This window comes from Leguminivora glycinivorella, chromosome 22 (genome assembly GCF_023078275.1).
Source record: "Leguminivora glycinivorella isolate SPB_JAAS2020 chromosome 22, LegGlyc_1.1, whole genome shotgun sequence".
In the NCBI taxonomy this organism is placed as follows: Eukaryota; Metazoa; Arthropoda; class Insecta; order Lepidoptera; family Tortricidae; genus Leguminivora; species Leguminivora glycinivorella.
Window position 1 is genome coordinate 9,220,908 of NC_062992.1, and position 14,831 is coordinate 9,235,738.

The window sequence follows — 14,831 nt, forward strand, 5'->3', positions numbered from 1 at the left end:
AATGAGGTGTAATATGCGAAGATCTTAGACGGCAAGCTTTGTCCCTCAAAAGTCATGACTACCGATAAAAAAAAATAATAAATGTTTTGTTTTAGGTTTTCCCTTCACATCCTTCATAAAAAATAAAAAAAAAATAAAAATACCGAACATTCTCCTCACGTGTGAAAGTCAAAGCTACGATAACACCAAGCCAACACTGACATTGGCAAATTCACCCTGTGCAAATTGGCAGGGAGTAAAAGCCAAAGCAAAAAAAAAAAAAAAAAAAAGATTATGAATTTTTAAGACTGTCTGTGGGGAGCCTTAAGGCTCCCCACAGACAGTCTTAAAAATTCATAATCTTAAAAAAAACTTGTATGCAATCTGACAGTTCAAACTGACACTGACAAGACACTGACAGATCTGAACTGTCAGATTGCATACAAGTTTTTTTTAAGATTATGAATTTTTAAGACTGTCTGTGGGGAGCCTTCAATTGACAGCTGTAGTTTAATGAGATGCGTTCCGATATCAGATATATTTGCATTGAATTTTGACTAACGAAAAGTAATAAACCAATAGGCCATTTTCAACCGACTTCAAAAAAAAGCAGCTTCTTAATTTGTTACAATATTTTTATATTGGTATTTTCGAGGTTTTATTGATCTTAATTAATGAAATTACATAGATGTACGAGGTTGTACGTATTTGATATCGAAACGGTTCTTGTTTTCCTGTCAATTCGTCTTGTCATTTTTGGACCAAAAGAGTAAAGACACAGAATTATAATTAAACCAGAATGAGTTGTTAGGCCAAAAAGTGTGTCCACATGAGAGGTTAAAGTTGGGGCTGGTGTCCCTCTCGCACTTATTACCACTATCAAAATCATTTGAATGACGTCATCACTGTCATCATTTGGGGATACCAGTCAATATTCAAAGTTACTACCAAATCTACTAATACCCAATTAAAGGTTTTTAATAATTGCGCAATTTTTTAGTTTTATGGCTTCATAATAATGACTTACCAATTCGTTACAAGGTATTAATACCCTTGCCTCGATATAATGCGAAAATAATTTAAGAAGTTTATAAACTTAGTTATCATACAGGTAAAAATACTACTACTATAGTAATTTTTTAACACTGGTCACACGTGCGAGAGGGACACCAGCCCCAACTTTGACCCTCTCATGTGGACACACTTTTGCTAGTCTGTCAAGAACGCCTTTATGCGCAGGTGATAAGGTTCAATTTAGTATGGCAAAAAAAGTGTGAGCTCAGTCCCTATTGTAGGTCGATGAGTAAAGACGACCAAAAGTGGCAAAAGCCGCAAAAGTTTTGGTGCATGTTCAGTGATTTTCGGATTTTTCGGTTCGGTTGCATTGCGTATTGTTATTTCTTGTTTGCTCATCAAGTCTAAATTCGCATTAAGTAGTTTAGTCGACGCAAAGCAAGGGGAGCTTTGTCCGGAATGGACGTGATAAATTCCTGTCACTGCTGCCTGCAGGCTCCTCCGTACAAGGACCTGGCGACGCCGTATGATCTCGGCGCAACGGAGACATATGCCGACATGCTGAAATACTGCTTCGATTTACATGTAGATATACACTGCGATTTATAAGAATTTATAATGAATATCTTTTGAAAAATCTTCTATTTGTATTAAACATTGTTATTCGTTATTTCTGGTTTGAGGTGGCTACAACTAACATTTTCAGAAAACCTTCATAAAATGTGTTTTTTTTTAACGGGCTTACTCTTTGCCACAGACTAGCCAATGGCAACAATGTGGCCTATGATGGAATGAGCTCACTCAGATGATGCCTGTTCACCCTAGATTTGAAGGTGGCAACTGTTCGTCATACCGAGATCTTGTAGAATTTCATGTTTTTTTTAAATGAGTACAAAATTTAATTGTAAATTAATTCACATATACAAGTACTAGAATTTCAATAAGTACCATCATAGACTTTAAGAGGATATAAATCATATAAATAAATTTGTTTTTTATCGTGCAGAAACATCTGGGAGCGATATTACATATTTTTAAATTAAAGGAAAAATGGAAAAATTCACACCTCCGGCAGAACTCAAACCTGCGACCTTTGGCCTTGCCGGGGCCATCGCGCTTCTAACTGCGCCACGGAGGCCTGCTGGATGTTTCCATTTGATTCCATTTTTCCTTTAATTTAAAAATATAGGATATAAATAAGTTAACCCCTTCTCAAATTTATAGTTACGACAGGATGAAAACATCTCACGAGGGATTTGTTTAATGTGTGTGAGCCGCCTGCAAGATGCAAGGGATTTCAAGTTACAAGTGCAACAATGCCAGGCGAAGCTGGAGGGACAGCATGTTAAAGGTTTTTTTTGTATAACACCCTTTATATAACCAAACATTTTATTAAGAATTTTGAATGATTCACGGTTATTTTCATTAGATGAATGAATGAAATGAATGAAATATTTATTTTCCAAGTAGGCATATTACAATGCGCTTATGAACGTCAAATAAAACTACGCCGGCTCTAACCCTACGCCTCAGCCTCGAGAAGATTTCAGTCCCCCCTCAGTTGGAGGAGGGTATCCACTATGGGACCGGCAAGAAACTCGGCGGGCCACTTCTTTTCAAAACATTACATCTTATAATTAACATGCATTAAAAAAAACAAGATACAATTTAATAAGCAAAAGTATTCATAAAAAAAAAATATTAACACAAGAAATTATACAAAGTACAAAGCTATTATGATTATTAATAAGAGATGTTAGAGATGTATAGAGTCTCTAAGTGTCAAAGTATATCTAAAAAAATTATACATGAAGAAAAAAAAACGAATAACTAAAATAACTTTAGAGTTGTAAAAGACTCTTGTTGTCTTAAGCAAAGAGAAAAAAAAATATATATATATACTTAATCTACTTTTTTCCTTGGAGATGTATATGGTCTCCAAGAGTCAGAAAGAAAATAAACAAACAAGGACCGAACAGAGTGCCTCAACGTAATCTCATTCAAAATTAATGTTACATAGAATAGCATAGCCCCTATTAGCTGAAACAGACCGGTCTTCACAAACAGCACCCGTTCACGAATATGGCGCGCATCTCAGCCATCGCCTCCCTCTACCTTCATTCGGGAAGGTGGTGACCCGATCAACGAGACTTTATATTGACCGGGATATAGACAGATTGTGATTACTTTTTTTTTTGGTTTCACGGAAATGGTTTCATGATGCGTGCAGCTAAATCGAAATATCGAGAGCTTGATAAAAATCAAAAAGGTAATCACTGCCTATATCCCAATCAATATAAGTCTCTCAACACTCGTACACATGCAAAGAGGAATTTCTTAACTCATGTGCTTGTTTTCATTTAAAACACTCCGTTCCGTTGTAAACCCGCAACACAAAAAACGACAGGGTGTCATAAGTTCGACGTCTCTGTGTATGTGTCGCTCAGTGGCATCATAGCTCCCGAACGGATCGACCGATTTAGATTTAGTTTTTTTTTTGTTTGAAAGCTGAATTAGTTGAGTGTTTTTAGCCATGTTTGATAGAAGAAAAATACTATTTTTCAATTTGATAGTGATTGTAATAATCTCTTTGTTTTTCAGTGTCTAGACCAGCGGAGCTTCTCGTTAAGTCGGAAATTGATGATGATGATAACTTAGTATTTACTGTGTTAAGTAAGTACCTACTTGTAATAATAGGCTACTTGCCTCCTAGTCAAATCAGCTTCTTTTTTTCAAATTTTAAGAACTGTCAAAACGAATTTAAACGACTTGCTAATATGGAATTTATATGAAATTGAATTGAGTGACGTCACGGTCAACTCAGTTACTTTATATATTTCTTCCTGACTTATTAAATAGAAATTGGATTTAAAAATAACTTCTGTCCATGTTTTTCTTATAATTATCTTATGCTTTATTTCGTGCATGGTATAAAATATTTTATTTTAACTACAGTCAAGTTCCCTTTTATACTTTTGTCTTAAATCATCTGCCTACTCATGCATTTATGTCTCTCCCCTTGCCATTGTTAACAGTCTTGTGAACTACAAAGTTTGTGGTTGTTACAGATAAAGATTCTATTAAAAATGTTAATGCTTAAAGGGCCATGTTACAGTACAAAACCATATATAATTATATACATGCATTTTATACTAACTCTGATTTGTTTTGTTTCTGTCTAGAAGTTGAGCCCCCTTCCGAGATGGCTAGTCTCAGCAGAGAGAACTCATACGCCCACGAAGGCTGTAATGAAGAATCAAAAAATAAGTCTGGCATAGAAAAAAACTTGCAAGAAACATACATAATGTCCAGAGCTACATATGACTCAACAACCCAGGAAAAAAGTGATACCGAAACTTGTAGTAACACAACACATAAGATTGAGGAAATAGAACACGGTGTTCAGAATTTTACGCAGATGGTTTACGACTCGAAACGTCGTCCAAAAACCATTTTTAATTGTAATCATTGCAGTTTCACAGCTCCATTTAAAAGTTTAATACTAAAACATCAAGTGAAACACGAAAGAATCAGTTTTAAGTGTGACCACTGCAGTTACACAACTACATATAAAAAAAATATACAGCGGCATGTAATGAGACATATGGGAAAAAACAGATTGGATTGTACTCTATGTAGTTTCACCTCTCTGTTTAGAAGTCACATGATCCGACATCAAATGACACACACAGGAAAAACAAACACCCTGCTTAATTGTGATCATTGCAGTTACACAACTCCGTTTGAAGGATACATGCGCCGTCATAAAATCTCACAACACACAAACAAAGATAGAAAACGTTTCATGTGCAACGTATGTGCATGTCAGTACAATTCAAAAAAATACTTGAAAATTCATCTGATGCGCCACGCTGGCGAAAAGCCTCTAAAGTGCAGCAATTGCACCTACAAATGTACAACTAAAATGGATTTAAAAAGGCATGAGACGGTACATAGCGGGGAGAAACCGTTTCAGTGCAATCAATGTGATTACAAGAGTAACACAGGCACTCATTTACGAAGACACATTGGTGCTGTACATTTGCGAAATAAATCGCATAAATGTACTTATTGTGATTACAAAACTGATGAAAAGACACGTTTAAATCGTCACCTGATGACACATACGGGTGAAATGCCGTTTAAATGTGATTTGTGCGACTACAAGTGTCGAGTTAAAGAGCACCTACGTTTTCACCAGATGAAGCACACAGGTGAAAAGCCGCATAAATGTAGCTACTGTGACTTTAGGTGCATCCGGAAATCGGATTTACCGGCTCACCTGCGTACACACACTGGGGAAAAGCCTTACAAATGCAACCACTGTAACTACTCGAGCACCCAGAAACATGTTTTAGTTGGGCATATGAAATCGAAACATTTTAGTGTGTAAGAGAATGTCAAGGAACGGGTGCCGAGGTATCAACAAAAATGCATACAATATTGAATACTTGCGTTTACTGTCACGGTTAGAAATGTAATGTGAATATAGAAAATCTTATGATTAATTACAACTAGGTTATGTAGGAGATTTTAATGCGTATGCAAAAAAATGACGTTCTACTTTTGGACAGAGTGACCGCTTGACGACCGGCCTGGCTCGGTCGATAGAAACCCTGCCTGCTAAGCCGCGATCCTGGGTTCGAATCCCGGTAAGGGCATTTGTGTGATGAGCACAGATATTTTTTCCTGAGTCATGGATGTTTTCTATGTATATAAGTATGTATTTATCTATTTTAGTATGTATATCGTCGCTTAGCACCCATAGTACAAGCTATGCTTAGTTTGGGACTAAGTTGATCTGTGTAAGGTGTCCCCAATATTTATTTAAAAAAAAGTCCAGATGCATCAATTGCATTAAGATGTTGTTTTGGGTCAGATAGCATATAAATAAATAAATATTATAGGACATTCTTACACAGATAGCATATGCATAGTTACAAAAGTGTACATCTTTGTACATAGTAAATGCTGAGAAGCTTTGCAAGTGTAGCCACTAAAGCTACGCGAGTACTTATGAAAAATATATGAGTGTGTTCCCACCTCATCGCTTATCATAAAGTCGAGATTTGCTTGTACCTTTATATGAAGAAACTCACAAAGCAGCTTTATAGCAATCGACAAAACGTTAACAATCCGATCCTATTTGTTAACTAAACTCCTTCTGAAATATGTCGTCTATCAAAGATTATACAAAAGTTAATCTTGACAGTTAAAACAACAGATTTTTATTCCCACGCACAGGTCTCTTGTCTTGTCTAAACATACGATTAAAAATGAATTTATGTGATTAATTTTGTAATGATTTTTGCGTACCTATTTTAATACTACTACCGTACTGCTACTACTGCGTACTAAATTCATTACGGATATTAAATTTGTTTTTTTAACCGCTTGTGTTAATATTTTAGACGGTACGAGAACTCGCATACGAGTTTTATTACATTGCGGTATTTGATGGCTGTGCAAAATTGTATGTAACCTCAACAGTCCGCAATGTAACTAAAATCGCATGCGAGTTCGCACGCCGTCTAAAGCCCTATTTAGATGGTACGAGTTTCTCGCCCGTCTTGGTCGAGAAACTCGTATGACATTATCGTATGCGATAATCGACTGGCGAGTATCGTACGAAAACGTTTACATTAGTACGAGAAGTAAAAATTCGCATACGAGTATCGTATGCGAGACTCGCCAGGCGAAATAGTTTAGACGAAGAGTTTAATTTTCGGGTGATATTTCCATAGCATTTCTCGACTCGTCTAAACCGGTTCTCGTATGACATTTTTTCTCGAACGTGCGATTATCGCTGTAATTCTTGATCGTACGAATCGGAGCGAACCGATTTTCATACGAGTTTTGCCTGTCAACTTACGTGCTTAGTTGCTAATTAATTAGTTATAAACAGATATGTTACATGCTTTTTTATAATATGGGGTAAATTTACCTTGGATTTATTTGAATTTAAGTTGGTTAGTATCTACCCAATAATATTGTGAAAACAGTATAAAATAAATGATTTATGACGGTCTCAATAATACGTATATATAGACGGCGAACGAGTATTATATTCTTTGGTGGCGCCCCTATTATTGTCTTCTCTATTTTGCCAGGTATACTATTGTGTGGTGTTTAAAAGGGTTAGCGTTAAGAATAAAAAGTTGTATAATCAGTTAATGATTTATTTTACATTTGACAGCCATTAAATTAATTCTACACTACGTGTTGTGCGCTCAGCACGACTGGAACAGACCCTTCTTCTTCATTTCTTCGAACTCCTTCTCGGCATCATAGTTCCTGGAAAATATTTTATTGATTCCATTAACTATATACATCTTGATAGTTATTTGTTTTACAAGGGGGCAAAGTTGCTAACCGGTCGTGCGAACCTGAGCAAGTGAAAGATTCTAATATTTATTGTAACATGAGCGAAACGAGTGGTTCGTAAAGTGGAATCTTGATAATTATATTTCCGAGCTCATATAACCCGGCAACCTTCAAATCAAGAGTGAACTGGCATTTTTTGGGCGAGCTTACTCCATCGTAGGCCACGTCTTTGCCTTTGGCTAGTCTGTGGCCAAGAGTAAGCCCATTTATAATAATAATAAAAAAAAATTGAGAGGGTTTCAAGGCAGGTTAAACAAATTTTGGACCGACATTTTTTACCACACCTACACAAGGAAAATATTGAAAACGTCATTAATGTTTTACAATCAAGTAAAATTCATAATCCTACGGACTAAATTGACAAATGACTGACAGGTAAAGTGTTACCAGGAAAAGCAAAATAAAAATAGTGAAAGGTATATATCGATAACAATATATCGACAAGTTGTAAAGTACATACAACAGAAAAGTTTAAATCAAGAATAAGTACAATATATTAGTTTCAAATAAGAGGTACACATTTTGGTTTGTTCTATTTTCGAGGTAGTGGATGGATAGCATGCGTTTTTACCTATTAGTTTTAAAACATAAAAAGGTTTCCGAGCTTGTAGGTAAAAAATAAAATACCATGTCCGACGATAATTTTACTAGTCTTTATTATAAAATATTATTCATTCCCAGCCGGTGTATTATGCTTTCAATTTTATCACATATCTATGGGGATAAAGTATCCGTCACGCTATGGCAAGTATATCATAAATATCAAATTTTCATTGGCAAGTATATCATAATTTTCAATCATATAATATTATTGTTGCTTTAAAATAAAAAAAATATCTCTAATTAGGGGTCTACAGACCTTTTGATCTGTCGAGATCACAGAAAAAGTTGGTATATTGATTAGCCGATCAAAAAGCCAATTTGATTGTGCCGTCTGGGTGCATCTTAAATCTACGATTTAATAATAATTTTAATATCGATAAGAACGACACTAGCCAAACTGGTGTGTGTGTGGATTGAGTGAGCACCTTCCGAAAATAAAAAAAATATGCTGATCATTTAGTAAAAGTTCTAAAACAATTGTAAAACGAATCTCTGAATTTGTAAAAAGATAAATCAAAAGATACAGCCATTAACATGTGCTCACTCAGTTCTCACAAACTACCAACGAAAACAGTGAATATATTCATTTAACATATAATATTTATATACTAACATTTAGTAAAAAATAGGCCAACCTACCTCTATAAATATTAGATCACCTAGTGACGTATTAAATTTTTTACAAATAGTTTCTTATGCTCACTCAATCCACACACTTTTGAAAAGCCGAATTTTGATGAAAAACATAAGATTTAGACCGCTATTATATGTGTATAGTTTAGTAAAAGTGAAATGGGAATTTGTAAAATACAAAACGAACCACTAACGTGTCAGGTTTTTTTATAATAAATTTTTGTAAGTGCTCACTCAGTCCACACGTTTTGAGAAAGTTAAAAATGTAAATATCTTACGATTTGTAGCACCTAAGACACTCGAAAGTACTTCAACATTTAGTAAAAATTTTTACTAAATATCCACCATCTAATATTTTATATTCGTTGTCTGGTTTTAAAGATATTCAGACATAACTTTTCTCATACAAATGTATCAAGTAGGGTGACCACACTATGTCGGCTCCTGATTTTCCCCACCTTCCCATTGTCATATTGAGATTGGGGAGTTTCGTTCGTTCAATTTTGATAATATTAAACTAATACCATATTAATTCTCCATCTGCAAACTGTTTTTAGGTTATGTTCTTGGCCTAGTGATGATGTGTATTGTGTAATTTTTATCGACGTCAGGATAATAACCATATCGACATGCATGCATTAAAAAGGACATGAATAATAATTGGTAAGAAACAAAGAATATAATACTTCACTAGTAAGAAACCAGAACCTGGTAATCTAATCGCGCTAACAGATGAGCGTACCGGATTTGTAAGTGGGAGCGAGAAATAGTTATTCTTTTCTCGCTCCCACTTACAAATCCGGTAAACTATTATCAAAATTGAACGAAACTCCCCAAGCTCAATATGACAATGGGAAGGTGGGGAAAATCAGGAGCCGATATAGTGTGGTCACCCTACTTGATACATTTGTATGAGAAAAGTTATGTCTGAATATCTTTAAAACCAGACAACGAATATAAAATATTAGATGGTGGATATTTAGTAAAAATTTTTACTAAATGTTGAAGTACTTTCGAGTGTCTTAGGTGCTACAAATCGTAAGATATTTACATTTTTAACTTTCTCAAAACGTGTGGACTGAGTGAGCACTTACAAAAATTTATTATAAAAAAACCTGACACGTTAGTGGTTCGTTTTGTATTTTACAAATTCCCATTTCACTTTTACTAAACTATACACATATAATAGCGGTCTAAATCTTATGTTTTTCATCAAAATTCGGCTTTTCAAAAGTGTGTGGATTGAGTGAGCATAAGAAACTATTTGTAAAAAATTTAATACGTCACTAGGTGATCTAATATTTATAGAGGTAGGTTGGCCTATTTTTTACTAAATGTTAGTATATAAATATTATATGTTAAATGAATATATTCACTGTTTTCGTTGGTAGTTTGTGAGAACTGAGTGAGCACCTGTTAATGGCTGTATCTTTTGATTTATCTTTTTACAAATTCAGAGATTCGTTTTACAATTGTTTTAGAACTTTTACTAAATGATCAGCATATTTTTTTTTATTTTCGGAAGGTGCTCACTCAGTCCACACACACACGCCAAACTGTGGCAACATTTGTTCACACTTACTTATCAATTTGTTCCGTAGGATTATGAATTTTACTTTAACCCCCTTATTGATGTGCACAGATATTTGTTTCTGAGTCATGGATGTTTTCTATGTATATTAAGTATTTATATATTAAATACATCGTTGTCTGAGTACCCACAACACACGACTTCTTGAGCTTACCGTGGGCCTCAGTAAATCTGTGTAAGAATGTCCTATAATATTTATTTATTTATTTATTCATAAACGTTCACTAAAGTTATCAAGCCGATAAAGTTCGTTTGTCTCTTTCCGACGTATTGGTGTGATAGAAAGGGACAAACGAACTTTATCGGCTTGATAACTTTAGTAAATGTTTAAGAAGGTTTTGAATAAGGAGGTTAAAGCCATCTTAGGACATCAAGTATAAGAGATAGTTAGCACAAGCGTTTCTTAGCGGCCGCTAAAAATACGTTTAAATGAAACAAATTTTAAACCGTCTATTCATTCACACGAAGGCGGTTTTAAACCGCGGCGTTTTTTAACCCCCGACGCAAAAACGACGGGGTGTTATAAGTTTGACGTGTCTGTCTGTCTGTTTGTCTGTCTGTGTGTGTGTCTGTCTGTGGCATCGTAGCTCCCGAACGGATGAACCGATTTCGATTTAGTTTTTTTTATTTGAAAGCTGTGTTAGTCGGGAGTGTTCTTAGCCATGTTTCATGAAAATCGGTCCACTAGGTCGCGGTCGGGGGTTTTTTCAACATTTTAATTTTGTGGTTAGGTTATCAACGATGAATTACCTGTAGAACTCAGCGTATTTCCTCTTGCGCTCAGTGCCAACCAGCTGTTTGAAGGCGACTCCGGTGATGGCGGCCAGGGTCAGGGAGATGATGAGGTTGCGCTTGATGGAGGCGTTGAGGAGGCCCCTCATCACGGGCTTGGAGACGGTGGATACTGCCTTGTCGCCGGCCATCTGCAACAGAGGTGAATGAATAATATCCTGTTCTCCTTTAGGCACTGGTCCATGATAGCGTGAGCGAGTTCGTTCATTTTTAACCCCCGACGCAAAACAACGGGTTGTTATAAGTTTGACGTGTATGTCTATCTGTCTGTCTGTGGCATTGTAGCTCTCCAATGGATGAACCAATTTAGATTTAGTTTTATTTGCAAGCTGAGTTAGTCGGGAGTGTTCTTAGCCATGTTTCATGAAAATCGGTCCACTATGTCGCAGTTGGGGGTTTTTTAAAAAAAAATTTTTTGAGGTTAGCTTATTGATCACAATAGATCAGGAATGGTCGCAGTGATACATTTGGACTAAGAGCCCAGAGCCCCCAGACCTTCCTCATATTCTCAAGGATGAAACTTTGGGATAATGTAGAGCTCATGTCTACATTGAATGTCTGCATTACCTTGTTCAGCCCGTCGGCCATTTTTTTAACTATAAGGTTTAAAAAATTAACACATAAAAAATCAGCTTTGAGAATTTAAGGAAAGTTAGTGTTTTAAAAAAAAACACAGCAAAAAAATGGTCGATGGGTGAACTAGGCAATATGCATACATTAAATGTTGATACATACTCTATGTATATCCCAAAGTTTCTGGTGGCTGTGGGCTCTTAGTCCAATAGGCGCTATGTAGCCTTACATAGCCCGGCCCTAACAATAAAGAAGAAGAAGCAGTGGACTATAAATTGCTTGCTCTCTCTTTTGTTAGGGTTCCGCACCAAAAAGGTACAAAATAGAGATGGGCCGAATACGGACTTTGCCGAATACGAATATTCGGTTCAGCTGTTACCGAACCGAACATTCGGCCGAATATTCGGTTGAGCCATATTTTAAAGTAGCTTAGAGTTAAAAACGTTTCAATGATTGGTAATGGGTGTACATTTATCTTACTAAGGCTCTTAAGTCTTAATGTTCCTATAATTTAGTGCATAAGAAAATTTTGGTTTTTGTTTCTTAAGATACGTTATTTTTACTTTTTTACAAAATTATTGTATTTTTTAATTTAACGCATTTTTAACTCCCTTTGGTAGTTCCTTAGAATGCTGAAATAGGAGGTCATTATCCGATGAATTACGAAACAACTTACGCTATTTATTTACTTTGTTTATTCGGTACATATTCGGCAATGTAACCGAACTATTCGGCCGAATACGAACATTGAAAAACTTGCCGAATTTGCCGAATAGCGAATATTTACCGAATATTCGGCCCATCTCTAGTACAAAAGGAACCCTTATGGTGTGACTCTGTACGTCTGTTTACCTAGGAGAAGACAACTGTTGATGAGAAATAATTTAAAATAGCATTAACACAACATTTGTGCTAGAATTAGATTAAATTTAACTACACAGGTTAAGAGGCTAGAATAAAATAAGATTTTTAATACCTAGTCTAAGAGGTATGACCAGAGCAGAGTCTTTATTCATTTGAGATCGATCTTAATGTAGAGTTAATTCTCTTGGGCTATAAAAAAAACTATGCATGCCAGCAATTTTTCTGATTGTTTCCTTAACCTCTTACAAGGAAAACAGTGGCCAGTGATGATTTTGACAGATGGCCAATGAAGAGTAAAGCACATTCAAAATACACTTTGACTTAAATTAAGGGTGACTAACTTAAATTAAAGATTAATCGGTTGCTTTAATAACTAGCACACCTGTTTTTTTATCTTTTTAGAATACCTTGTGATAATTGACAACCTTCTTACATAACACTTGGCAACGAAAAAATGCCGATCTTAATATTCAATGTATAATATACATTAAAAAATGGTATTTAATAAAAGCCAAAATAAACCCAATTAATTAAATTTACTTACTTTTGCTAGCTTTTTGCGATATAATTTACTGGACCTCACGAAAAGTAAGTAGATTAGACGTACGTTCTCAATGTTCCGTTTTTAGGCAGCAAAAAAAATAACCTTGCGCTGATTGGTAGATAGAACAGTTACATAAATATTTCAACCAATCAAGTCATAAATCGATATGACGTTTCAGCAGTTTGTTTTCCTTTACAAACATTTCTTTGTGACAGTTGCGTTTTTTTTCATGTTATTAAAATAATGAATTCGTAGTCAAAAAACACAAAGCAAATTATTTTAAATGTTATGTAATATTTTAGAGAGTACACAGATTTTTCTACACGTGAGACAATACAATAAATCATTTAAAAAAGTAAATGAGCAACAGGATTCTTTAACTTGCAGCCGTTAAACACAAACCGCTAGATTAATTTATGCATCTCAACTTGTAATTCATTGCAGTTGTCAGCATTTTCAAGATATAAATTTACGAACGAACAACTATAAATGACAAAATAATCTTTGGCTAGCGTCAGCATCCTGCTCTTGGAAATGTGGGACAGGAACATGGGTCTGTGGCTATGCACTGCGCTGGGCAGATGCAACTGCATGGTTTACAATCCCCATAACTACAAGGATCCACAAATTCTGAACAGTCTTCTCCAGGTGGAAGATATGAGGAACGGTATACTGTTGTTGAATCGATCTTCTGACAAGGTTTTTGATATTGTCCTTTGCAAGCCCAAGGCGGCCGTTGCGGCGATGGGGCGCATACAGGCTGATATGACATTTTCTGTGTAGTTGAGCTTTCCATTTTAGCTACTGGTCGTTCATAACACTTAACAGGTGCGAATGATGGCGCTGGCGGCGCGGGGCCTGGATTTATGTAAGATAACCGGTTCACTGTGCGGCTTTCAAAGGGAGATTCAACTGAGTGGAACTTAGGTGGTGGTTTACAGGATTCTCTCATGATGACTGGTTTGGGGACATAGTCGTGACGTTGCGTGGTGACCGCTTGCATGGGTCCCTGGCCCCACATATCGTGGTGACATGGCCGGATTGGCTGCGTGGCACAAACCTCGTTCGGAAGGAATGAAAGTTTCTGAATTGTGCAACCCTCCATTGGCTCGCAGCTTGGGACTAGATTAGGTGCTGGTTTTCTAGGAATCCCACGTAAATTTGAAGAGTCTGCTGTAGGTAAATAAGAAAGATTATACGTTGTGCTTGCATCTACAGGGGCAGTAGGTTTTACATAGCATCGCCGCGGTGCAAACGAGTCTGGTATACGAGGTTGTTTGTAGCATGGATTGACGACTTTACGGCATGCGCGGCAAGCCTCACAAGGAACACACTCGGACATGATTTAGAATTTAGATACTTAAAAATAACTTTAAACCAATATAGAAACTGTAAACTACATTTAAATTTAAAAATAGGTCAACTAAAAATAATTTTAAGACATGTTAACCAACGGAGCCAGAAGCATTATAATAATGACGGACTGACGGTTACGAAGTAACTCTATGGATAGAAAAATAGGATAAATATAGGAATGGCCAGATATTCTGGTTGAAACCAAGTTGAAACCTTTGGTTGAAACTGTTTGGTCAGAACCAAAGAATATCTCAGAACTCATTGAAATCACTATTATAAATGTTTTTAGGGGTTTTTCTCTCTCGGAGTAGAAAGATGCCCGTAATTTGCGATTTTAGTTTTACACGTAGGCCTTCTAAGTCCAACGATTTTTAAATGGTTCAAATGCCCCAAAAATTCACCTTATTTATTCACTTAGACACATCTCGGACACTGGCGATCAAATATATGAAAGAGGCGCGTTCCTAGCACACATTGTAAGCTCGTGTAGGTGAACGC

General features: G+C 35.9%; 2 protein-coding genes across 2 annotated transcripts; one reads left to right on the forward strand and one right to left on the reverse strand.

Annotated features, from left to right (window-relative positions):
- The first annotated feature begins 1,316 nt into the window (after positions 1–1,316).
- On the forward strand, positions 1,317–6,374 carry LOC125237801 (gastrula zinc finger protein XlCGF46.1-like). The gene is made up of 4 exons (XM_048144988.1): positions 1,317–1,578; positions 2,218–2,344; positions 3,595–3,666; positions 4,176–6,374. Exons 1-4 carry the CDS (start codon positions 1,453–1,455, stop codon positions 5,384–5,386), a joined length of 1,536 nt encoding a protein of 511 aa, XP_048000945.1. The 5' UTR covers positions 1,317–1,452; the 3' UTR covers positions 5,387–6,374.
- Positions 6,375–7,158: 784 nt separating this feature from the next.
- LOC125237885 (cytochrome c oxidase subunit 6C-like) lies at positions 7,159–13,085 on the reverse strand. The gene is made up of 3 exons (XM_048145119.1): positions 12,978–13,085; positions 10,955–11,127; positions 7,159–7,287 (listed from the first exon to the last, which is right to left on the reverse strand). Exons 2-3 carry the CDS (start codon positions 11,125–11,127, stop codon positions 7,224–7,226), a joined length of 237 nt encoding a protein of 78 aa, XP_048001076.1. The 5' UTR covers positions 12,978–13,085; the 3' UTR covers positions 7,159–7,223.
- Positions 13,086–14,831: the final 1,746 nt, after the last annotated feature.